Source organism: Betta splendens, chromosome 4 (assembly GCF_900634795.4).
Source record: "Betta splendens chromosome 4, fBetSpl5.4, whole genome shotgun sequence".
NCBI lineage: Eukaryota > Metazoa > Chordata > Actinopteri > Anabantiformes > Osphronemidae > Betta > Betta splendens.
Genome location: NC_040884.2, coordinates 9866699 through 9893868, shown reverse-complemented (window position 1 = coordinate 9893868; position 27170 = coordinate 9866699). Strand labels below are relative to the sequence as shown.

At 47.2% G+C, this 27170-nt stretch overlaps 1 protein-coding gene across 4 annotated transcripts; it reads left to right on the top strand.

Moving 5' to 3' along the window:
• The first annotated feature begins 96 nt into the window (after positions 1-96).
• Positions 97-27170, top strand: camsap2a (calmodulin regulated spectrin-associated protein family, member 2a). 4 transcript variants are annotated; one of them, XM_029145770.3, is made up of 18 exons: positions 97-710; positions 2824-3083; positions 9312-9473; positions 10129-10212; positions 13565-13597; positions 13934-14075; positions 14621-14760; positions 19202-19298; positions 19430-19526; positions 19618-19719; positions 19823-21896; positions 22508-22644; positions 22739-22962; positions 23220-23283; positions 23455-23520; positions 24240-24355; positions 24656-24774; positions 25009-27170. In XM_029145770.3, the coding sequence occupies exons 1-18, from the start codon at positions 572-574 to the stop codon at positions 25312-25314; spliced, it is 4362 nt and encodes a 1453-aa protein (XP_029001603.1). In that variant the 5' UTR covers positions 97-571; the 3' UTR covers positions 25315-27170. The 4 variants fall into 4 exon arrangements, with proteins under 4 accessions (XP_029001603.1, XP_029001604.1, XP_029001605.1 ...); XM_029145771.3 differs by lacking the exon at positions 13565-13597; XM_029145772.3 differs by lacking the exon at positions 23455-23520.

Sequence of the window (27170 nt, the reverse complement as noted above, 5' to 3'; positions counted from 1 at the left end):
GACAAAATTTCGTCAGAAAATATATCTTAAAATCAAATGTCAAACAACAACATCAATATTCCCTACATCTAGGGAGGGCAACCTTTGCGCATGCGTACTGTGTAACAAAGGTGCAGGGCTTGGAGAGCCACAGTGCGGTAGGAGAACCGCACCGTGGTTCTGGCAGCTTGAAGAAGGGAAAGGAACGCATAAAGGCTTCCCCGAACGCGAATACACGGACATGAACCGGAGAATCCCCGAGAGCCTGAAAAATGGAAACATCTGCGCCTTTTTCCGGCCGAGGTGCAGTTTTTCTTCTTAAAATCCAGGGGAACGTGGCTTGGTCCGACGGAGCCCATTTCAACGGGTAGAGAGAAGAATGGATGGAAAACGCGCAGACTAGCGATCCACCGTGGCAGCGACACTGGAAAGAGGAGAAAGCACCCCGGCGGGCGTCCACGACTGAAAGAGCCTTTCAATTAAACACAGAAAGCCGCGCATCTGCTCAAGTCACAGCCTTTTGCTGTTTTCAAGGAATTCCAGCTCTTGGGATGCTTCATAGGCTTTGACCATTCTGACAACTGAAGGCGAGATGGGTGAAGTTCAGGACGTCAGGGATCTGAAGAGGAGCTTCGTTGCACCAGCAATAAAGTCTTTCGAGCACTACGACATCTCTCGAGCCAAGATCTGTTGCAGCCTGACCTGGCTGGTGGCCAAGGCATACGGGACAGGTACGTGCGGCACCGTGGCTCGTGCGGTGCGTTGCGTTTGTTGTATTTATGCGTATTAACACCTTTTTAGGAGGCTGTTGTTAGAAGACAAGCTGTGTTACGCTCATAGTGCATCTGCAGTAAATACTGTACATGCAGGACCCCAAAATAAAGACAAAAGCGCATCAAGCATCATTGTGTTTTGCCAGTTGGTCAGACCTCGTTATTATGAGGAAATAATAAACCTGTCCTGTGTAAGCAACCGGACCCCAGGAACTAACAAATATGTATATTTATGGAATAAAATGGAGCATGTGGAGGAACAGTATGAAGGCGTCCCAGTGATGGCACATTTCGGGTGCTGCGTTGTAGAAGCACACTCATTACATCATTACATCTAGGAGCCTTTATATATATTTGAACTTTTTTAGATGACACTTTTGATTTGTTTTTGTACAGTATTTTATTGTAATATCAAACTATTGGAAGCTACTGTAAGTTCCTGTAGTACGTTCTGTATGTCCATATATTGCCACATATCATCAAACGTATACTCCGCATATTACATATAGTTTTCACTGCAAACAGTGAGTGGAGACTGAGTGTTTCTTCATTCTCTTGTCTTGCCTTTAATTTCTTTATCCATGCTAGTGATAGGTAACCAAAAGAAAAACAAATTACTACATACAAGCAATTACAGTACAACAATGTCATTTCTCCTTTTACTTACTAATTTATTGATTATCTTCATTTGGCATTAGCACTAGTCACCGATAAACTTGCATGAATAGTGTAGACAAAAATACATTTTGCTGCTACAGCCACTACATCATAATACTGTAGCACAGCAAACATGAAATCTCCTGCAGAGCTTCTGTGTATTTTCAGGCAGGAGTGAATGAAATGAGCTGATTCCAAAAATACAGCCCTCCAGAGAGAGAGAGAGAGAGAGGGAGAGAGAGTTCATCTCCAGATCCACGCCTGCAGTGCTCTGAATACTTCACTTGCATCTGCCCCATTACACCAGCGCTTGAGTGCACCAGCAACATGCAGTACATACAAGATGTTAGTCGTACAGCAGATCATCTCCTCCCAGCTGATACGTTCACATACTATCAGATAAGCAAATGTTTAACGTACCACGTCATTTAAAAAGATCACCCAATTTGGCACTTAAACTAATTACACTCTGACCTTCGGTGCCAATCTGACCTCTGACCTCCCAGTAGCAGATAATGGAGGAGAGCTACAGGACAGATTAATTTCTTTCCTTCAATCAATACCAAAAACCCAATAGAGCTGATGTCTGCTCCACCGTTCTGTTATTCTGCTACCACTGGTTAATATGTAGAGGACCTTGTTAATCATGGCCACTCTAAGCAGGTAATTTATGACCGCTGTGTGTGTATATGGATTGAAGGATGGGCAAACACAGTGACAAGCTGCATCTAGAGTGTATGGTTAATGTTTTCACACAGCATATACATCTCTCAACAAATCAGCGTATCTTAAGCATCACAGTGATGCTTTCTGTTTTCTAGCACTGCTTTATGAAAATCCTTCCCCAGTCAGTGTTTGCTGACTGGTACAAGGAGAGGCGAGCAATAAAAACATGCAGTGTGTTTCATTTATTTGTTGACTGTCTCCATGCAGTGGACTTGCTTGAGGTGATTTACACACACACACACACACACACACACACACACACACACACACACACACACACGGATGCTCTTTGAAAAGACAGGCATTGAGAAGGGTGTTCCCAGGGAGCTGCAGAGATACAGACTAGATGAATCGATCGGGTTCCACTCCTCCTGTGTTGCTATAGCAACAGTGAGATCTATTCACACATATCCGCTTCCAGATATTATCAAAGCATGGCTGAGACAAACAAAGAGGAACCTGAAGTAAAGTAACAACGGACCTGAGTGTGCATCATCTTTTTAAGTTTTTAAAATTTCATATCTCACAAGAAACTTTCATATTTTCTATTTTGAAGCATGCATTGGAAATCTTCCTTCCTTTACTACTTGTTTGACTGAGCCTACAGTGCAACTGCAAACACGTGGGCGGTCATGCATGCACTGGCCTCTGTCCCCTAACATCCTGACCTCTCCCTTCCGCCGCGCAGACAGCGTCCCGGCAGACCTGAAGGAGCCCTTCTACACGGATCAGTACGAGCAGGAGCACCTGAAGCCTCCGGTGACGAGCCTCCTGCTGTCGGCCGACCTCTACTGCCGCGCCGGCAGCCTTATCCTGAAGAGCGACGCCGCCAAGCCTCTGCTGGGCCATGACGCCGTCATCCAGGCCCTGGCCCAGCGGGGGCTCTACGTCACCGACCAGGAGAGGCTGGTCACCGAGAGGGACCTTCGCAAGCGGCCCTTGCAAATGGTGAGAGGGAAGAACGGCTACTGTGATAACCCACTTCTCCACAGCATCTTCTGCAGATGCAGCAGCTGCCCAGCGTGTCTCTGTTATGTCTCACTGTCCTTTTAATTAATCTCCATCTCTCTGGATTGGAGCTTACCGCAGAGATGACTTTGCTTTAGAGTGAGAGTGAGGGATCCTCATTATTTAGGGGCAATGTCTCAATGGGAGGCTTTATTGCTTCAGTGAATTGCAATTCAGACACAATTAGCGCACAGTGTGCCTGCAGTCTGTTTGTAGAGTCTCGCTGCTTTTAATTTCCCTTCTATGTTAATTCAAGGCTTATTTAAGTTTTGTTGGTGTTTACATCTCTTTCGTTTTGGGATGACGGTGTCTCTAGAACGCTGTCTGTGCGTCCACGCTGTCTTACTTGTGAACAACTGGACCCCCTGCTGCTTTCCTGCGAACCTCCTGTTCAATGGGGCCGATTCCAGCTCAGCGCAGATCGTGATCTTGGCAGAAAGCGACAGTGTGTGTTAACGTGTTTGCGTGACTGGACAGGTTGTGGTGAATGTGAAAATGAGCTGCCAAAGCGGTGTGAAACTGCCTTTTAAATCCTCCTGGTTGGCTCCACCTTGTTTCGTTCGTAGCTCGTTCCCATCACACCCTGCTCTTTCCCCTTCTTTTACCTCCTTCAGGCTGTTTCTTTCTTGTTAGCTATTTTCTCCATACATGTCCCCACCCCTTCTGTTTACTTTCTTCATTTGTTTCCCTCCTCTTCTTCCTTTTCTAAACAATCTGCCTCCCCCCACATTCCCGTTCCACCTTATTTTCTCCATGTTCTGTCTTCATCCAAATTACACGGCTTGAACTCTTTAAGTGTTTAAATGTAGGAGGCTAGTCAAACTGGACGGGCATTTAGCTGTATTAAACACACATATCTTGGATTACCAGATGCACATCCAGGCTCATATCTATTGGGACTGTGAAGAGCAAACGCAGAAAACAAACATTTCCTCTGCAGCAGTTTCAGTAGGCGTTTTGGCTTGAAAATATCACCGTTGTCCTCCTGCAGCAGATCGTGAAGACGCAGGAGCCTGAGCGCCCACCTGCAGCACTAACTGTGCGCCGCTCTGGTTAAGACTAGCAGGATGTCATCATGTGCTGCTTCAGGAGAAGCGTCCTTTTAAGTCAGCACTTTGCTTCAGGAGAGGAAATGTTTCGAATAAGCGGCTTTAGCGGTTGTTTGAAGGAGCTCGTTTTAATAGGTCCGTCAGCTGCAGAGTCAGATGCTGCTGATGTCTGACACGTGTCATAACTCGGCGCACCACGCTGCCAAGCTGACTTAGCCGTGCCTTTTGCCCCCCGTCCCTTTTCTGTCACTACTCTGCCCACTCGCCCTGCTGTCTTCGGCCGCTCAGCCATGTGACGGATTCCCACACGTGAGGACGCGGGATCCAAATCGCAGCTACCGCCCACTCGGTCGCCTACACACATTCTGTATCGCTGACGCTCTGCTCCACCTGAAGCGCACACGGAGAGGGAGAGAGAGAGAGGGAGAGAGAGGGAGAGAGAGAGAGGTGGGTTGCAGGTCTAAAAAATGGTTTTGTAGTGTCACGGCCCACATGAATCACCGCTGTGAGCACGACAATACCTACAATCATCATCAGGAGCCTTTAATGGCTGAGTTTGCTCTACTAGTTCATGACTGTGTTCTGATTATGCATGAGTCTGATTGTGTCAGCTTCGTGTGTGGTGACGGAGAACGGGGGGCTCATTTGCAAAATATGCACACCCTAATCAAATAAAAATTCACTGTTAAAACTCATTATACCAAAAAAACAGATATCAGTGTCCCACAGAGCTGCAACAAATGTTCAGATTGTGTAATTGTGTAATATTAATCTGAGATGTTTTTTCTGTGTCACTGCAGCAAAGCCGGTCCACAGACTGGATGGTTGATGTATAGAAGCAGCACGTGAGCAGTTAGCTCCTTATTCTGAGTGGCTTCTATCAGCGCAAGCAATCATTTGCCACAGAGCCATAAAAGCTGCCAAAGACAACGGCGGTGTGATCCGCTGGATGCCGAGCAGCCCCACCGGAGCAGCGATGGCTAATTGCCTTGCTCAAGGGCATCGCCGCCGTTTTAACGAGAAAGGACAAACGCTGCTCTTTTACTTCCCCGCGTCCTCTGTCAGCAAGATGAACATTCTGGACTGGATTTAATTATTAATGGAACACTGTTGGTGACACTAGAATAAAAATAAAAATAATTATTAAACATTTACGCTAAGAATATATTATTATATGAAATTACATGACAAGGAAAATCACATGGAACGTCTTACAATGTCCTAGATTGTCACAGCTTTAATATTTAATGATGCTGTAGTAAATAAGGGGCGTTACATCGAAGGACTTCTCTGTAAAATATAAATCACAGTACACTTTTCCACTTCACTGTTACTTTTGATTCATCATCTCATTTATGTATAGATTAATCGGTATCAGTACTCCTTCTTCTGTAGGATACACGTTTCCTTTGCTGCCTGCATTTCAGCCCTTATTGGGCAGTCTCCGTTTCCATGGTTACACTCCAGCAGGCAGGGTGCTGTGCATGCGTATGTGTGTAGGTGGGCGTAAGAGTGGGGGTGCTTGTGCCTGCATATGCTGTATATGCAGCGCCACGCATGTGCTGTAGAGCACCGACAAGCAGAGAGGCAGAGAATAGTCGGACGCTGGAGCGTTGCTACAGTAAGACGCTGCATCGCGCACAAAGCTCTGCATCCAGATATAACAATAGAACACGCGCTTGAAATATGCCGAGCTAGGGCGCGTGCCAGGCAGGACAGCATGCATGGGTAGGCATGAAGCAAGCACATTGTGGGATGTCCAGTACAGTGACGATCTGAGGGCTGAGCAAGAACACAGCATGACTGATGTGCGATAACCTGCAGGCATTGTTCTCTGCCTGCGGCCCTCGCAGCAGCATCCTGAGCAGCATTCGCTTCAAAGGACGTGGCTCATCCCAGCGAGTCTGGGAGAAGAAACGCCCCCTCGTTGTGGCGAACTGATCCCAGGTTCTGGAACAAGAAAAGCCCTGCGTTGCTTCCCTTCGTGTTAAGGCCTGAGGGAGATGACGGTACTGCAGGTCAGCACCGGGCGGCGTGGTGCACGTATGGAGCACCAAGAGCTTTAACAGTCCAGAAATCACCACCACATATTCTACTGTATTTAATGAAAATACAGATTATGAACCACAGCATCATTATTATTATTAAGCACATATCCCCCAGTCTGGTGTTACAGCACCAAAACCTTATATTAGATGGAATATGTAATTTTCTCTTCAGAAACAAGATTCAAATCTGAAGACTGTGAGACTGTAATAGCACGTAATCGGTAATGAATGTAAGCCGTTACAGACTTTGCCTTTGAATAGGGGTTTACACAGGTTTTACTTGATCTGGGATTAGGTTCATTATTATCTGTTAATACATTATAGTCTCATACAGTACATTGCACTATTATAACTACTAATGCAAGTTTTCATTGCAGTTTTGATGAACTTGTGATTTTGACACAGTCTAAGTCTCAAACTGAAAGCAAACCCTTTTTATCGCACATGAAACCGTTTCAGCTCAGGGAGCCTTTTCAAACGTGGCTTTCAAGGGCAGGTCAGCTCTGGCCAGCCGCCGCGATCCAGTCCCCTGATAGTGTTCTGAGGCCAGCTCTGAGGTTTGCACGTAATTGCTAGGTTGTGTCCGCAGCATATGGAGGGAGAAGGTATCGCCGCCTAACAGCTCAGTTCCCACAACTGATGCCAGACCTCACAGTTGGTATTTTGTGCAGAAGGGTGCACGAATGCAAGCACGTGCGTGAGGGCTCTTTTTATTTGTGCTCGCATTAGAGCAGGCTGGTCATGGACTCTGGCCATGTCTGGAGTTTAAACGCTGAAGGAAGGAAAAACTGAGTGAAAGGCACTTCAGCAATGTTTTTGCAATGTATTTGCACAGTGATTTCAATCCAGATTAGCTTTCACACGTTGGCTACTGTGTGTAACCTGTATTGTATGTGTTCCATAGGCCACTACCGAACTCTCTATGAATATGTTTGTGAGTATCTCAGGCTTTAACACACTTATGGTACGAGTCCAGTGAGAGGTGCATTTGAGTGCTTTTCCATGTCCAGCTGCGTGGGCGTGAAGTCCCCTGAAGCCTGACTTCCAGACGTCTGTCTCATCGTGGGGCCTCTGCATCTCAGACGCCCGATGGTCATGCTCTGACGTTATTCCAGCACATTCTTTAAAACAGCTTTTGTAGTTGTCATAAATGATCAACACCGCTACTAATAGAAGACACAGGCTGATTATTAGCCAGATATTTCATAGAGCCATAGGCAGGAATTTTTTTTTTTTAGTTAAATCAGGGTTTAATTGTGACTTTTTATCTCCTGTTGTTCACCAAGGAGTCGTATTAAATATGAACCATGTTTGCTTATTTCCCCTGGTGGAAATACAGAGTAAACAGTGTAGCCATATAATGAAAACAGGATATTGAACACGATGCAGTATCTTCGTAGCTACAGAGAAATCAATGCAAGATTTATGGATGTAATCGGCCTCATGCATGAAGCGAAAAACTAAAGGTTAGAAAAACAATCTCATAAATCAAAACTGTTTACTCCTTTTCTATTCACCTTCAGATGCAGGACATTTGATTCCTTACTGTCCAGCTGGAGACAGAAATGTTTCACTGCACAACCCCAAGCTATGAGTATGTGCTGATATACCGACGACGTGAAGTATTTGCTGGGAGAAAACCTAATAGTTAGAAAACATGACATCACGCTTTAAGAAGACGCCGGCCTCATCGCTCCCTCCCCCTTCGTGCTCGTGATGAGCAACTCAGCAGCTCGAGCGCAGGTGAAACACATTTGTGTCATCATCTCAAGAGTCAGTTATTACAACCCAGAGCAGGAGCCATAGATGCATGTCGGACGCCTCCCATGAGGTTATGCTGAGAAGCGAACCTTGTAATGACATGTGGTCACGGTCAACACGTCAGGTTTTCATCTGCTCAGAACCCTATTTATCATTATTCTTCATCTTTGCAGCCGGTCCTGCCTCTTCTACTCTGATCTCATTTACATTTTTGACTGTACTATTGCATCACCTGGGTTTGATCTTCTGACTGAAGTAGTGCTGTCATATTTTAAATATTGAATTATGTTTTTACATTACTCCAGTGCTAAGAACTATCAAATCCTGGGATGAGAGCGTGGTCCCACACCAGCGTCCTCCCACCCAGCAGCTGCTGGTATTTAATATGAGGAGACTGCGGGTCTGTGGTCTAATAAACAAGGTTAGGTCCCCTTGTATATGTTCTGTCTTATTAGACCACGGCAGATTCAAATCAATACCATTTAATGGCTTTGCAGAAGGCATGTGGTGTTAAAAAGGTGCCTTGGAGGCCTCACACTGGTCCCCTGGTCAGCCGCTCTGGGTTTGGTCTCACACCCAGGGTGAGTTTGGTAACCGGTACCTGATTGTGTATCCATTTGTTTGTTTGTGTGTGTCTAGGATAATAATAGTGTTTGGACGAGCTAAATGAAGGCAAACAGCAAACATCTTGGCAGTGTGTTATTAAGTGGGGCTGGATTGCCTCCGGGTTTCTAGATCAGCGATAGTGTAAATTAGCCATTAAGCTAATGCCGTTTCACACTCGCTAAAATGCAAATACTCTCACTAGGTTAGCAGTGTGCCTCACCACACACTGTATTCATGCTACATGTTGGCTTTAAGCTAATAGGACAGAAGGTTTGCTCTTAAGTCAGTAGGGAACAAAGCTCAAATATACAAATTCAGTTAACTGAATTGTTGTTAGTGGGATGTGTCATGCACGCATCTCTAAGACCAGCAGCGGCTGCGAGCTAACTGTACGGTCTTGTATCCAGGAAAGGATGCACTTGTTTCCATGGCAACATCTACAAGCAATCGACTGAAGAAGGGGTTTGAGATGTGCAGTACGGTGGAGGATCAGAAGTCCTGAACCCATTCGGCCTCTGCTCTTTCACAGTCCCACAGAAACACTCTTAGCACCACATTGGTTCCATTAATGCTTGCATGTGTTTTTAGATATGATGGGAAGTAATCAAACCGTGTTATCATTGATCACTGCCTGTTTATTTTCTCAGCTTCATCCAAGCTGTTTGTATTTAATGTCTGTATCTTTGATCTGGGTTCTCTTCCAGAGTGCCCATCTGGCAATGATCGATACTTTGATGATGGCATACACAGTGGAGGTCATGAGTGTGGATAAAGTGATGGCCTGCATTCGTCAGTACTCAGCCTTCGACCCTGTGGTGGAGACGCCATACGATACAGAAGACGCAGTGACCACCTGGGTCAACAAGGTGGGCTTCATCCATTCAGCTGCTGACTGCGAAATGGAGGAGTGTCAGTTTCCTTAGGACGACAAGGCAACTGTAGCACAAAGATAATTTAAAACATTTAACATTTAAAAAAACGCATTCATTCAACATTTGACAGCAGAAGGTGCTGCTGGAGCCACTTAAACTCACTGTACACACACAACATGCAACTCCATAAAAAGTCCACATGGGGCTGTGGGGCACAGTGTGTTTACATTCTTCTGGCAAGAACACTGAGCAGCCTCCAGCTCTGACACACACACACACACACACACACACACACACACACACACACACACACACACACACACACACACACACACACTAAGAAGGGGTGCGGCTGTGGAGCCCTGCTGGTCGGACATATGGCTCTCTGTTGGAGTCCCGTTGCAAAAGGTCCAGGATTCACCATCCTAACAGAACAGAGTGAGATTAGATGTGATTGAATCCAATTTAGCTTCACTTATTCTGTCGCAGTGCTTTATGGCACCAACAAACAACACACAGGCACAATACAAATGTATTTGAGTATCAAACCATTTGAGAATTTGAATGACTAACTCATGACTCTTCCATATGCTAATGTTCCAGTGTTCAGCGGCTTTGTGAAGTTGAACTTAGTTCGCTCTGCTTTCAGGTAAACGAATATCTGAAAGACATCGTGGCTCAGGAGCAGAGGAAGAAGGAGGCACAGAATGCAGAGCCTGCTGGGAGTCCTCGGGTGGGTGTTTCAGACATAAACACAGAGCCATCACTAGTTTGAGCGGCGAGCTAAGTGAAATCCTCTACACATATAGAACATCTGAGCCTCAGATGAAGCTGAAGCTGTATTTATTAAATGAAAACTGCACTTCGTCTACATAATAATCTGTTTATCTTTTGCGGCGAGTGTGCGAACCTCCCTCGTTCTGTTTGCCCCTTAACCAGCACATCAGTGCTCTCTAGTCTAATTAGGCCTGTAGTCATTGAGGGTCCAGCTCACAGTGAAAGTCTGTTATATAAGTCTGTCTATCAGCAGTAGGGTAATACTGCGTTTACACAGGCACTGTCTGTCTGTTTGTTTAGTGGTGGATTCACAATAAACCAATCAATGCACTCTAACTGTAGCAACTGATATCACAATACTGATAAAATGTCCCACTTTGTAGCCGTAACTGTATGTGTTCACATGGTGCTGTGGCGTGAGCTATCACTGAAGCTGCATTGGCTGCAATGGTTTAGATGTGAGGGTCAGTGTTGGAACACAGACCAGCGATCCAACACTGGGCTTGTGATCAGCGCTAGAGCCCTGAGGGGAGGAGCAGGTGTATGATGCCCCCCCCCCCCCCCCCCCCCCCCCCCCCCACACACACACACACACCCATGAGCATCCTTCAAGCTTGGCTTCTGCGCTTCCCCTCTGAAGCACTTATCATGCTCCATCAGCGGTTTTACAGTGAGTGAGAGTGGAGAAAAGGGACTTTTCTGCAGGTTATAGGTGAAAGTCGTGCTTGTGACCTTCAGAATATCTCTCCTCCCCCTCAGGGTCACATGTGGCTTTGCAGAGATGATTAGAGAGTTAAAGTTTACCTAAGGAGAAATACTGCAATCAAGTCTCATCTGCCTTACCCTGCAGGGTTTAAATGCCGCGGGTGCGTGTGTCTGGACGTCACCCCAGACCCAGGGCTGTGCAGACAGCGTTTGATGCTGATCTGACCAGTCAGTGTGCAGACGCAGCACTGCATGCCTCAGCACACTCAATTTTTTTTCTGCCGGGCTGAACCGGGCCGAAGGACCGGCGTGGGGGCAGCAGACAGACAGACCGTCTCCCATGCGGAGCGACGCCTGCTCAGCTGCACCGTTTGGGCCCCCAAGCGGGAGCAGGTTGGCCCCTGGTCGCTGACCTCGGGGTGGCTCATGCAGATTGATGCTTGCGTGTGTCGCCATGGTAACAGCCCTCTCCTCCTGCGGCCGATTGCTCCCACACGACCCGTGGTGACGGTCACAATCGTTAGACAATGCAGTCGAACGCCGTGAGATTAATAAGAGCGCGGTTGTGTGTCTGCAGGAGCTAAAATGATCTGATTCTGTGGGAAGCGTCTCTAAATAGAAGAACGGCCCTGTAGTGTAAATAGCAGTTTGTTAGCATACAGAACGCTGCAATTAGGATTCGGCTTGGCTGTTTTAAATGCATCCTGCTGAGTTAGGAGCCTGTTTTTATTTCCTTTAATCTGACTGTGGAGTTTTAACTTATCGCTGTATCACCTCCTCACACAACAACCACTTGCTGCGTCAGCGCTTTAGCCCATAGTGAGATGTCTTCTTTCCCTGGATCTGTGTTCCTCATGTGTGTGTAGGCACAAAACAAAGCCAAGAAGGAGTCTGAGGAAGAACTGTATCTCATCACAAACATGTCGTGCTTTGCTGTGCTTAGCAGATGTCTAGCAGCTCCATCTCTCCTCTCTGCCCCCCCTCGCTCCTCAGACCTCCTACCTTTCCGTCTTTCTGTCTTTGCAGTAATGACTGCAGCATGAGTCACACAGGCACAGACAGTCAAGCACATCCCCTCCCGGGGCAGCAGAGTTGTGATTTAAACCTACTGTATTGAACCCAGGGGCTGAGGAGTAGGACCACATCAGGACAGGCTGGAGCTGAGCTGCAGCTCAACCGGACACATGCGGCTTCAGGGGATGAACTTTGATGGGACGGGGGGAGTCACAGGATGATTGGAAGTGCTGTGTGTGTCTGTAAATGCTCACTGCTACATGCATGTGTGTGTATGTCAGCAGTAAGAAGCTGGTGGATGAGGGCCCTGCACCTCCCCAGGGGTTTGATCGCTGGTCTTAACAGATTTAAAGTGCATCTGCCTCTGCCTGACCTCAGATTCTCAGTTTGCCTACGTCTGCATTGACTTTGAGAGACCACATATTGACGTTCATGGTCTGGAGATCTTTTTCTGCTTTCTACAAATGTCAGTGACCTACAGCCAATTACCTCAAGTTTCCATGAGCACAATCCCAGTGTCACAAAGTATCACAATCACAGTGTTGATGATACTCATAGTACACAGTGTACAGAGAGGCGGGCAGTCAGATCATCAGTCATGTCTGCCGTCCACGAAAACCTGATCTTCTGATGCCCTTTAAAGTTCATGGCCCATGAACAACATGCAGAAGTAGAATGAAGACTCATTAGATCCTCATGCAGACGTGTGTCCGTCTGCTCCTCTCTCTCATAGAGAGAGTTCAAAGGCAGTCCATTCATTGACCAACAGATCAAACTGACTAACGCTGATTAGATTAGATCAGGTGTTTTCTCTGATTGCGTCATGCTGGAGCCGGTGGCTCCTCTCAGGGGCTGTGACGTTAATCAAATCAGGAGAGTTCAAGAAAAGCCACGGGCTGATTGATCTTTTCATCCTGCCGCCGCCGCCGCGGCGTGTGTTTTGGGGGTTACAGTGCGGAGTCTCTGTGTTTTCTCACGTCGCCGCCTGCCTTTGAAGCAGAGGACTTGCCAGCGAGTATGACTGGCACTTACATTTGCTTCTCTGATGCTTTGAGGTACTGTGGGAATTAGCTTTTAACTGAGGCGAGCCCCTTCTCCACTGCTGGAACCAGCTTACGCCTCCAGTGCATCGCTCACACTTTGGCTGCATGATATAGAATTATTATCTCGTTTCGTGCTCTTCCTCTTAGTGACAATAAAATCCATTTTACTGAAGATGCATCAGTCCTTTTTATTTAACTTGACGCAGTTCAAAGTTTTCTGTTTGGTGCCTTGCTTTGCAGTGTGTCTTTTCATTTGCGTGAAACTGCAGCAGAGCACCGTTATCGCAGCATTTGAGCTGCTCTGTGTTCTGCAAACGCCTCAGTTATACCCTTAATGCCACATTACGCTAAGCTCAGTACCTGCTTATTTGTGTTGCGTGGGCCGCTTGTCTTCCACCAACAACGCACAGGTCCCTTCCCCTCTGTCTCACTGATGCCGTGCCCTCTCTTGTATTACTAATCGCATTACTACCTAATCTCACTAACTGCTATTTCTCTGTTGTTGCTCCTGTTGCTGTGCTTGTGTCTTTTGATGTGCTGCTGCAGTCTCCAACGAAGTGGTACATGAAGCTTGTGCCTGTAAGTCTGCTGTTGTTCTCCATCATTCCATCCTTTGATTCCTGTCATTCTTTCTGCTGTGTTTACGAGGCTGAACTACAGTAGCAGTAAAGCGTTAAAGTCAAATTATCATTTATGATTAATATTATTATTATTATTAACTCTTCTCCTAATAATGCATGCACAGGATTTATAGAGTCTTCCATTTCTCTGCTGACATAATGGTTTTTGTTTGAGTTGTTATTGTTGCATTCTGTAGTAGTTAAGAAACCATGGGGCAGTTGTGTCCACATAGACTCCTGTATGCGATGCTCCTGCGGTTTATGCATTTCTACTTTTACACTGCATGTTGAACAGGCTCGGTACAGAAAGGAACAGACCCAGACCCAGTCGGTTCCCTGGATCCCCCCAGTGGACAACCTGCTGAAAGACAGCACAGACGGCTCGGCCCTGGGTGCCCTGCTGCACTTCTACTGCCCTCAGCTGCTCCCGCTGGAAGGTAAGGACCTGGCTGGGTGCAGTACGTGGGTGGGTCCAGTGATGGGTGGGTCCAGTAGAAGGGTGGGTCCAGTGATGGGTGGGTAGGTGCCTGTAAACTCATGAGCTAAACTTGTCTGTAGGTTCCAAGTCATAACGAGCCGTTTTTGTCCTAAACCAGTGATGTGTGCCTTCCATTCACTCTGTGGGGCACATGTGAGTGATGTTTCAGCCTCCTCTGAATAGTTCATTCATTAGAGCAAAGATCAATCGCGAACAAATGTAATGTGATGTAATCCCATCAGCTCGTTGACGAGGTGTGGCGACAATAGGTCCTCATACAGTACATGGAACCAAACACAAACAATCAATCAGCCAGGGTTGTGTAAACTCCACCCACGGGGTAAAACTCAGTCCTCCTGATTGAGAGGCCACCTTAACACACACACCACCATCAGCACAGGAAAAGCCCCTGAGGCGGCCGCCGCAGCCCCAACAGCTCCACTCATCACATTCGTACTGACGTCACTGAGCCTGACCGCCCGATGCCTCCCTCTCCTCTCCTAGACGTGTGTCTGAAAGAGAACATGACACTGGCCGATCGGATGTACAACCTGCAGCTCATCCAGGACTTCTGCAAAGACAACCTGAACAGCTGCTGCCACTTCAGCTTGGAGGACATGCTCTACGCCTCCTCCACAATCAAGGTAATGTCTTCCTCCCTGTAAAAGTACTCTCAGGGTTGTTCTGTGATGGTCCGACAGTGGCGGCGAGTTTAGGTCAGCCTTTAATTATAATAGCCACAGTAGTAGCAGATGTACCTGCAGCAGATGTGTGACTACCAATCATCCAAGCAGTGAGTATAGCACTAGGTCTTAGTAGCTGAATTATTACAGATGAATCCAAATGTTCAGATTCGAACCATTACGTTTGTAAAATGATACTAAATCCATTTCCTCAAAATTAAATTAGCAAACCATGAGAGGTTAGCTCCAGTCAGAGAGGCCTAATGAAACCAGAGAAATGAGCAGCAGTGTGGTGAGTCACGCAGTGGAAAAACCATTCAGTCTGAGCCACGTGTTCATCAACCACAGGCCTGGAGAGCTTTGGACGTCCATGCGTGTGTTGTTTCCCTCTTTGTCTTTTTTTAAGGGGTGGTTCTCGCTTCCTCTTGTCGTACTCGCTCCTCGTCTGTTTACCTGCACATCTGCTCGGACGCGCTCGCCACCACTCTGTGTGCAGCATGACTGCACGCTGCTGCTGTGCGATTGCTCAGTGTAATACCTTGGCGTCTGTTGCAGTGGGGTTGTCATACAGTAGAAGCTCGCCCCTCTCTCTCTCTCTGCCCTACTTTTCTTTCTTCTGCAATAAAAACGTGCATCTGGCGAAAGCATCTAGAGGTGATAATGTGAAGTGAGGAGGCCTGGAACTGTAATACATCTCCTTTTACTTCTGCTGCTGTCCTTGCTGGTTTCCGTGGGCGCGCACGCACCCCCCCGTTGCTCCACCCTCTGTGTCATGTTCTCCACAGTGCTTCAAAAACCCAGTTCACAGTAGTTGTTTTGGGTCAGTTGCTCTGCAGACATCACAGATGTATTTTTGCTGCTGCAGGGAACTTCTCCTTCTCATTAAAAACCCATAATGGTTAGTGAAGTCCATGATCCCCACCACGTCCCGAAACGGCCGCCGTCACTCCTCATCACGTGAAACAGCACAACGTGCTGCTGTTTGTGGCTGCTTTGGTGCAACCCTCCCTCCGTGTGTTTCACGTGAGAGCTGCATGAGCAGTAAAAAATTGATGAGTCCGAGCGAGTCTGACTTTGGCTGACTGTCACCTCAGCCTGTCCTCTGCAGTGGACACTTCACTCAGAGAACAAGAGTCACCTTCCGCCTATTGGTGGCGCTGTGGGGTTAATGAGTGTCCATGTTCTGTGCGCTCTTCACACATTTGTGTCTGTATTTGTTTCTATCCCTACTTCCCCCACTTCACTAGTAGTGAAAATGTCATTTCATTATGTTTAATTAGTGCAAATTATAATATTATTGCTTCCATCTGAAAATAAAATGACTTTTTTATTTTTATTATAAATACCAGAGAAAGACCTAAAGCATTGGAAGCTCTCATAGTACAGTACATGTAATAATGGATTTCGTGCTGAGATGTGAACTAAGTTTTAACAATCTTGCGGCACACAATTGGAACTTTAAAATACAGCACAACGTTAGAAAAGAATGATTGACTGTTGCGTTCCAGCCTGTGGCTGTGTTTCGCTGACACTAATTTCACGAGGGATTTGAAACATCCCAGCAGGGAAGCGCGTTTGCCTCAGAGCAGCAGCGCAGCCCGAACCAGTCAGATTCACTAACCTTGACCCAGTTTCCAGGAAGTCACATCTTTTAGCTGTTTGCTGTGGCCTGTTACACTAATAGAGACCTTTATGTAGAGGCTGAAGCGAGACATTGGAGCGAGAGGTGTTGATGTGGAGGAAAATGGAAACGGGAGATAGGAGATGAGAATGAGTGATAGCGGAGTTTGAAATCGGAGATTCGAGGAAGGAAAAAAGATAACGACGACGTCTTGTTGGAATGAGATGTACGTGTTACTGAACCACACACACGCAGACAAATGCGACACCAATAATGACAATGAAAAGCAATAAATCTCAACTGGAACCAGAGAGTTTTCAATCAGAAACATTAATATTTCGTTAGGAACCAATATGTAGAATTACAATGAATTCTATTACAATGTTTCTTTACAGATATTCATATAAAACTGTTTTCACCTCATTAACAGACAGGGCTTCAGTCGATAATTCCCAGCCCCCAGAGCCACAGAGTACACACAGTACATTACTTTCCTAATGGACATTAGACTAAATCACTCACCCACCTTTATTGGCTCTTCATTTAATTAATTCACAGAACTAATTATTATACGAGGATTTGAAGAGACATGAAATTTACAAGCTTTGGCAGCATTTTTCTGGACATTTATGTCCTTGTTTTCATGCTGAGGCGTTAACTGCATCTACCTTTAGAAATTCATAGGCTTCCTCGTCTCCATGGCTCTCAGTGATTCACGTGTCTGAAAACACGCTATTGGACTTCAGCATTGGGGAATATTTGTTCTCCTGCATGGTGTGGTATTTGAATGGTAAACTTTACAGAAGCCCAGTTCTTTAAGCAGGCACCGTGATGAATCTGGCAGGAAACCAAGCGTCTGTCTGTTCGGCTGCAGGACCTAGATCCTTTAATCAAGCTTCTGGGTCAATGATTGTTGACAGTAATGCCCAGCGTTCGTCTAGACCTTGAGTCTTGCTGCAGTGCATATTTGCAGTTCGTAGGGTGCGAACATGTGACCCGCTGCCGCATCGTTATGCTGCACGACACTACGTGCATTTACATGTTCGGTTGTTTATGTGTGAGTGTAATTGCGTGTGAGGGATGAGCCCTCCCTGCAGAGTGGATTAGCTCCCCGCGCCCCCACCTCCTTAACCCACAGCCCTCTTCTAGTAATCGCCAATCAGCTTCCTGTTCTCATCCCGAGAGTCGCTCCTGTCGCCTCCAAACAGGCAGATCTGGCAAAACTGCAGACCTGGGTACTAGCATCAGCGCAGAGGCGGAGGCGGAGGCAGCGGCGGCGCGATGCTGGGTGTCGCGTGCGTGTGCGCCTGCTGACAGGGGGCATTAGGCGCTGACGCTCACACCTGGCGTGTCAGTAGTAGTCGGTCGGACAGATGGGTCGAGGGAAGTCACGTTGGGCTGCTGCCAACAGGACGACGGAGCTGAGATCCTCAGCTGCCTTTTGTTTTCTATCTGAATTTACTTTTCCTACTTGTCTGAACAAAGGAAGGCTGCACATGCCGACACGACCAAGAGGTAACCAGCACTTTGGTATTTGACTTAGTGTTTGTTGGTGATTCTGTCTTTAAGGGTCATTTAACCCCACTGTTTAAAAAAAAAAGTAACGCACTAAACTAAAGTATGTGGCTAAAATAGTTAATACCTTCTTCTCAGCTGTTCAGTTTATATACTGTAGATAACAATTAGACTAGTTTCCTTTTCCCCCCATGCTTTTCTTCTTTCTTCAGCACATGCTCTCCATCTGCAGCAGATTCTGCCACAGCAAACACGCTCAACACACTGCACGTGTAAAAATCAAGGTATTTTGCTGCAGTGACACCGAAGGGAGACCAGTGGGGCAAGTGTTAATTGGCTCTGCTCCTCCTATTGTGCCTCTACACTGTGGTCCAATGGCTTATTTTAGTATTTGCCCGGTGCAGTGAAAATGTGCTGATGAAGTGAGCCGGGTGTCTTCCGGGCTGAGCCATGCGGCACTGTCTTTGTCTGGAGCCCGTGAGCGGAGGGCAGGGAGGGCGTGTGTTCTTCAAGGTCGTTCCAGCGTCGCCGCGCTCCTTTAATGAGCCTGTGCTGTATGTTCAGGACGCGTGCAGTGGTTAATGATTTTCTGTACGTTCACTGCGAAAAATGGCTTCGATTTGCTTCATGGTTAATACCATGTGTGGGGAAAATTTGATGTGGTGTAATTTGTTTTTAAATGGAACTTATAGATTCGATGTTTCAGGTGATCTCAGTCAGTCTGGACGGGGGACTGCGTTCTGCCGACTGAGGCCAGAAAAAAATAGCTGACCTATATTTTACAAATTAGGTTAATACCTTAAACACTCTCCTCTACTCTGCCTCACTATAAGCATTGCTATGCAGGTGGATGATTAGCTTATTCAGCAGGCAAAAACCCATGACAGTACATTTGATTAATTATTTTAAAGGTCCAGCTGATAAATACTTAATGAAAGGCACATATTCATTTATCTGAACATACTTTTAAGGCAGTTAAAAACTTGATATATTTGCTTGTAAATCCCTCCAGGGTGGTTTTTGTTTTTAAAAGTTGTAAAATGGAGCTAGATTTGTGAATTATTTATATGCAGACTGAGAAACACAGGGTTCTGTGTAGGAATCAATGGAGACACCTGCTGGAACAATCGCTACACTGCATTTGCTTAACGGACTATTGTGGAAAATTGTTTTTCTAGGAAACAGCTGTTTGCAGATGTTGTATATAGGAGATGACTGAATGTAACCCATGTGTTCATTTTGTATCTTCTTTTAATCTCTCCCTAGAATAACTACCTGGTGTTCATGGCCGAGCTGTTTTGGTGGTTCGAGGTAGTCAAGCCGTCTTTTGTAAAACCAAGAACACTGGAAAATGAAGGAGGAGGCAAGTTTACTGCTCAGCTCTTCAACAGTATAGCAAAATTAGTGTAATGTGTAGAAACACATGAGCGAGCAGCACAATTGTAGATCATAATAATTATAATAATAATAATTATATAATTTGATAAACTGCAGATCCCTCATCCTTGTTGAAGAGTTTGCCGGCCATCTCCATCTCCAAGGCAACCAAGAGAAGCTTCTCAGAAAGACCCCCCAGTCCTGAAGGACCCAGGTATGCTCTTCTGGTGGCGTGCAAAACATTGTATCATGAATTCTCTTGTTATATGTTTGTGTGTATGAAGGATTGTGTTATTCTTCTCCAGTTTGCCCCTGCGACCCCAGCCTCGAAGCACAGGAGAGATGAAAAGGTCAACCTCCATGTCTTTTGTTGATGGCAACCTCGGCACCTGGCCCAAAGAGAAAAGGTGAGTAATGAAATTCTGACCTGTTCATGTGCTGTTTATTAAAAACACACCCACAGTTTCGTTAAATACTGTTTATTGCATAAATCCTTTTTTTTTTTTTTAGATCTGGCCCTTACGGAGTGTCTTTTGACATTCCCTTCGATAAAGACGACTCTGCGCCCGCTTCCTTTTCATCCACGCGTGGCATCGTCCGGTCCGTCAGCACCGACGATGGCTCCGGTTTCAAGGTCCACCACATGCCCCGAGGAATGAAGCGAAACCTGTCCTTCCAGCCTGTGAACGGTCAGAGCGTGGGCATTGAGGAGGAGGGCTGCCCGGACAGCTTAGCCGCAGCGGACCCCCCTAGGGAAGCCTACCCCAATGGACATGGCAGCGTCCCGGCAGCTCCCTCCATGGAGGAGGCCCTTCAGATCATTCACAGTCCCAGCAGACCGCCGGTGGAAGGCACCAACAATGGCTTCTTCCTGCACAGCCAGGAACATAGAGCAGGTGTTGGTGGCCTGGAGCCACTGTCAGAGTTAGACTCCAAAGGAACTTTGAGCCCCACGGACACCACAGAGGTGGATACCGGGATCCACATCCAGACTGAGGATATGCTGGACGAGGACTCCTCCCTGAAAGACTGCTCCGTGCACATGGAGCTGGACATGGACACGCCGAGCCCCTGCCCGAGCAACCACAGCAAGTCTCCCTTATCCATAAAGATGACGAGTTTTGCCGAACAGAAAATGAAAAAGCTCAATCCGTCGGCGCCAGATTCAGGAAGGGGCAGCAGCAGCTCCCTCAAGACCACTCCCGAAGGCTCGGAGTTTGGCCTCCCGCTGTCCGTTTCCTGGGCCCCGACGCCCGAGCACAGCCCCGTCCGTCAGCAGGCCGCTCAGGCATCGCCCTCTCCTGTAAAGCTCCCACCCAATGACCCCGCCCAGGTCATGGCTACAGAGATGGTGCAGCTGAGAATGAGGCTGGAGGAGAAACGGAAAGCGATAGAAGCGCAGAAGAAGAAGGTGGAGGCCGCTTTCACCAGGCATCGGCAGAAGATGGGTCATTCTGCGTTTCTCAACGTCGTGAAGAGAAAAGGAGACGGGGCCGCCAGTGCAGAGGAAGGAGGGAAAGGAGACGGAGAAGGCAAAGCAGCGAGCACAAGTCCCCTGTTGAAGTTGGGCAGGAGCAAAGCAGACACACCTGATGGGGCAGAGCAAAGCAACGCAAGCTCCTGTTGGATGAAGTCGCCCGGTGCAGCAGAGGAGGGCGGCCAAAGCCACGCCCAGCTGACCGAAGGGGATCTCAGCGAGTACACGCGCTCTATCGAGAAGCTCAACCACTCGCTGGCGTTCCTCCAGACCGAGATGCAGCGGTTAGCGCAGCAGCAGGAGGTGATCATGGCCATGAGGGAGCAGCAGCATCAGCAGGCCTGGGTCATCCCTCCCCCGCACGCCCACCCGTCGCCGCAGAAACACAGCCGACCCGGGGCCGTCGCCCGGTCCTCGGGACCCTCTTCTCCCGCGGACTCGCCCCGCTCCACCCACCGCTCCCCGACCAGCATAAAGCGCAAGTCCGCGTCCTTCCACTCCCGCAACCCTCGCGCCGCTCGTCCCAGCGAGCTCAAGCTGGCCCCCTACAGCCGGGTGCTGGCCGCCCCGCAGTCGGTCGACAGCATCCCGCGGCTGCGGCGCTTCTCCCCCTGCCAGCCGTTGGCAGGCGCCTTCGTTTACATGGGGGAGAGACCAGCGTCTGCCAGTGCAGAGGCAGTCCCTCCGGATGGAGATAAGAGCAAGGAGATCCCAACGCCCACCTCTCCGCGCCTGCATGGAAAGGGAGAGGAAATCGCAGTAGATTCAAATGGCAAGTCCCAGAAAACAGAGGCTGACGGCCGGTCCAAGCTGACTGACATGGAAACAGACGAGCAGAAGGCAGCCGTGGACGTGAAACCTACCATCGAGTCGTCATTTCCTGAGGTTCTGGCCCATCCGGTGGTAGAAACCTTCACCGTAACACCAACCGAGATGCCGCTCTACCCAGAAGCCTCAGGCCAAGCAAAGAGCAGCTTAATCGAAGTTCCTCTGTCAGTGGTGACGCCGCTGGAGGACCTGGCGCCTGATGATGGGTTGGAGATGCAGCAGGCTGACGCAGGAGGCCTGGATGAGGAGCAGAACATGTGCCGTGGCTTCTTTTTTAAGGTAGACTGTTGTTTCACAGCATTTCCGTCATTTGATTCATGAAGTACACTTAGATTTTGCATCAAAGAATAGGAAAGGAGTCCCGGTACACATCTAGAAAGCATATATGTGAACCCCAAGCGGCCATGTTGTTTTGTTTTACGGCTCAGGAAACACTCAGGACAGCGTCATATAACCATTTATAGGCAGGAAGATGTCTTGCTATCTGCAGTCTTTGATGTAGGTCAGAAAACTGGGGCTGTTGTGAATAATTCAAGCACAGCTGTGGCGCAATGAGGGTGGAGAAGTGTTAGATTGAATAGATAGTGACGGATGAGCAAAGGAAGATCGCATGAAATAAAATCTGGAGAAAACTGGTTTCTGAAAGAAATCCTAGCCTGGTGTTCCTGTTGTCAACAGCTGTGTTCCTAAATATTTGCTAATGTCATCTTTATATAATAAAACTGGTAAGAGAAAAGCAAGAATTCAGACAATTAACATTTAAGTGAGCAGCTGAGCTTTAACAGAAACAGCTCAGGTTTTCGACTGCCTCCCGCCTACATAGATTATTTGACACATTATATACATTGAGTTAAATAAGGTTTAATTACTTTGTTTCCGTCCTGACCCAGGAGGACGGAAAGGCAGAGGAGAACATGGCCCAGAAGAGAGCGGCGTTGCTGGAGAAGAGGATGAGGAGGGAGAAGGAGAACCAGCAGAGGAAGGTGCAGCTGGAAGCCGAACTGGAGCAGAAGAAGGAGGAAGCTCGGTGCGTTGGCGCGGCCGACGAAGCCCCCGCACATTTTCAGAGCACAAAGTGGAGGGATGTCTTTAAAAAAAACTTAAAATGTCCGTCTGTACAGATTGAAAGCGGAGGAGGAGCGGATCCGGAAGGAGGAGGACAAGGCCAGGAGGGAGTTCATCAAGCAGGAGTACCTCAGGAGGAAGCAGCTGAAGCTGATGGAGGACATGGACAGCGTCATCAAGCCTCGGCCTGCCAGCGGGGCCCGGCAGAGGCGTGGCCGGCCCAAGTCCATCCACCGGGACAGCATGGACTCGCCCAAAACCCCCGTGCGAGCGGCCACAGGTAACCGTGGAAACGCCGGTTCGCCCATCTGATCTGTGTCCCGCTGCCTGTCTGCTTTCTGCCGCCTGAAAATGTCAGTTCGCCGAACCCCCACTCGCATCCTCAGTTACTGTAGATCAAAATGAAAACACATTTTTTTTTTTTGGTCCCGGTGCTCGGCATCGCAGGCGGCACAAGGCTCGCTCAGCGCGCTCAGTGTGGTGCCGTTGTCGTCCGTTGTCGTGTTGCTCCAGGCTCACGCCAACGTGTCTTTTCAGTCTCCAGCTTGTCTCTGGCCTCGCTCAACCTGGGAGACGGCGAAAGCGAGAAGAGGGCGTCAAGGTGAGATGTTTATGATTTCAGCCTCCATCCAGTCACGCTGTACATGTGAAGGCTTTATTCACGACTACATACAGACTCACCAAGTGTCTTCCTACTTCTGACCTCCTCGGCGCTAACGTTTCTTCTCTTTTGACGCTTGGCTACTTTCTTTCCCCCTGTTTCACACGTCAGAAGCGCTAGTTTAGCCTCTGGCAGCCTCTTCTACTTTCTGAGCTCTCCTAAACTGAGAAGGAGAAGGTTAGTGGCAGTTCAACCCTAAGGTGTTTCATGCTGTCCATTCCTACCATTGAAACCTGCACTGGACCGTATTAGTGGGTGAGCACTTGCAGGGAACGCTACCGGCTGCATCTCCACTTCCTTCTGGACGGGTGTTTTGTTTTCTACACGCTGCTGCTCCTTCTTCTCTGCTTAACACTCCTGCAGCTTTGTTTTCTCACCTGATAAAAGTTCTCAGCAGATTGTCAGTCCTGGTGTTCAGTCCCACCACGTGCAGAACATCCATTTTATCAAGTCATTTAACCTTATAGATAAAAATCCAAAAAATAACTGTCTTATAGAAATAAATGAACACAAGCTAAATGACTTGTTAACTTGGGCTTTTCACAAAAAGCACATTTAGGCCAATTTAAAGTAGGTTCACCTTTATTTGCTCTTATTTGCTCTTACTGCACAGACGCATGCTTATTGGTTTGACATGAAGTAGGTGCTATTACATGTTGTAGTTATTAATTGTCCTTTTTTATTGAGCTTCAATGCACCAGACTGCTTCATGTCACTGCCCTCACTGCCTGAGCTTTACTGCTGCTTCAGTGCAAACTCAAACTGTGTGTTTGGGTGGTACACACACTCAAATGCTTTTTTTTGTACTAATTAGACTACGTCACTTTATCTGCCTCCAGAAGCAGCTCCCAAACACAAGCTTTATTCAGCACTCACCATACGTATGTGTGTTCTAGGCCTGACTCTGCAGACGGCTTCCTGTCCCCGAGTCGCTCCAGCAGCAGGAACGGAGAGAAAGACTGGGAAAACGCTTCCACCACCTCCTCCGTTACATCCAACACGGAGTACACAGGTCAGTAGCAGCAGGCGCATTCTAGAATGATGGGGAATAAGGTTTTGGTGAAAAGATGTGATGTTTAGAAAATAAACTTTTCTTGTGTGATCCTAAGCGTTGCATTTGCGATGATGCATTTATAGCTCATGTTCCTTTTGTCGGACAGAGGATGATGCAAACAAATGCTACTAGTGGAAATCCTCATGTATGATTTCACAAAGGAGATCACAAATGGGGAGGGGGGCGTTTATTGACATAAACTGAGTGGTTGCCATGACAACAGTCTCATCCTTCTGCTCGCTTTGTGTTCCCATCCAGGACCAAAGCTGTACAAGGAGCCCAGTGCCAAATCTAACAAGCACATCATCCAGAATGCTTTGGCCCACTGCTGCCTCGCAGGCAAGGTCAACGAGGGCCAGAAGAACAAGATCCTGGAGGTAACGCAACGTAGACTGAAACTATTCTACTCTGCAGAGGCCACCTGGAGGCGTAACCCTCTGGCTTCTTTAATTTTACCACCCTCTCAATTTGTTCCTTGGAGCCAGAGGGTTAATGGAAGATAGAATTAAATTCACACTATTCAGTACAGAATCTTGCTACAACTAAAGTACAACTAAAACCTTTTCTTCCCTATACTGTGTCCAATGAACTTGTCTCCTTCACTGTAACAGGAAATGGAGAAATCGGAGGCCAACAACTTCCTGGTTTTGTTCCGTGACGCCGGCTGCCAGTTCCGCTCGCTCTACACCTACTGCCCCGAGACTGAGGAAACCAACAAGCTGGCGGGCATCGGCCCGAGGAGCGTCACGCGCAAGATGATCGACGGCCTCTACAAGTACAACTCGGACAAGAAGCAGTTCAGCCAGATACCAGCCAAGACCATGTCGGCCAGCGTGGATGCAGTGACAATCCACAACCATCTATGGCAAACCAAGAAGCCAGCCACCCCCAAAAAAGTAGTGCCTGCCCAGTCCTAATGGAACTTGGTACCACGATTCTCACCATGTCCCTCCTTCAGATGGAACACACCCATTTGCACTTCACTGTACATATCCATGAACCTCAAACACCTGCGCCTGCAGCTCGATGAATGCAGACATGTTCCTTTTCATTCATTCGTTTTTCTTCTCAATGCGTTCCTGTCCCAGTTTTCCTACTTACTCTGGACTGGACATGTGTGAGTCAGAGGTTCTAAACAAGTGGAATGTATGCCACTGTTGAAGAATGATGTAAATGCTTTCTGTGTTTTTGGAGATTTTTTCGCGTTGGAGTCGAGTTTGTTTCCAAAGGCATGTGTGAGTGTCCTATGTGCCAAACGTCAAAAAAAGAGACGGTGTGAATGGCGTTTTACTCGGTTCACTGAAGCACTGAATGTTTTGAATTGTGTACTTTATCCTGTTGATGTGAGGCCTTACGTGTGCTTTGTTTCAGCGTGTGAGTGCAGCGGGTGATTGTAAGGTAACGTGCACACGGAGGCTTTTTTTAGCATTTGGAAGAACATTTATTTCTTCATCTCTGTGGGTAAAACGATGTTTGTATATTAAGGTACATTAAACTAAAAAGGGCCAAAAAAACGAATAACATACAGCTAGTTTCAGCCACACTGTCCATGTGTGAGCAGCTCAACAAAGCAAAGCGGTCTCAGCTTTTTCCTCTACCCCCTTTTCAGAAAGTGAAAAGAATCACGGATCACTGGCTATGGGTCAGAACACCTACGAGTATGAACCGGTGCACAAATCTGAGGTGCTTTTGCGGCAATTTAGAGGATCGTTGCGACCTCGAGATTAAAACAGATCAGCATTGAAAATAAAAACGATCCCTCGTGTGTCAGTGTTAACCCGGCGATTTGTTTACAGTGTTGTAGGTCTGTCAGCTGCTGGTTCACAGCAGGTTTGTGAACAAATACAACTGCTGGGTATTATGTCTTTGTTATTTTAAGAATATGTACAATCACACTCTCACCCACTGATATCAGGAGTATGACATGTGGCATCTCTATCATTTTAAATACTAGTGCTTTCTCGACAGTATTAAATTTCAAATTTACACTTGGACTACAGTATCTTGATATGAGTGCACTTGAGGAACTGTATGGCACTTTTTCACCGTACAGTTCCATTTCCAGAGTTAGACTTGTGACAAGTTAAAAGTTCTTATTTAACAACTTACTGCCTGAATCATAAAAATGGCCACATCGTTACAAAAAGTCATTTGTCAGTGTCTGGGCATCTGTTGCTAAGCATCATCTGACTGTATTAGCAGCACATTCGTCTGAAGCATTTTATGGCATCATGTCTTAAAAAGGCCAGTCATTGTATTAGATTTGTTTCATTGTCAGGTGAGTGAACCTCACCCAGTCCAGATCCGTGTTGCTGCGTTACGGGTAGAAGACGTGCTGCAGGGTTTCATTTGCTGTCATTATCACGTTCCTTTTGTCACATCAGCACCATGTTCAACAAGACCAGTCCACTAAGCTGGAACTGTGTCTCCAGCGAAGGGGTAATATTATGACCAGCAATGCGTGTACATGTAAAAGAGTCCGACAGAGGGAGGAGGTGTTTGTCTTTAGGTTCTTTGTAAGGTCGTGACCTCAGAAGGCTCTGTCCATTTGCTTTTGGCTGTTTAAGGCCAAGGTTAAAGATATTTGAAACTGTAATGATATTGTACAGTGTGTCCACGTGAGCTCATTCTTATTCACTGCGATGACTTTGTTTAGTTTGTCAGACGCTGTGCTGTCATTCAGTGTATTGCTGAACATGTAGTTTCTTTTTTTTATGTATTTAATAAAACAAAGCATGGCCTCAGCATTTAGGTTGCGCTGTCTGAGAGAACA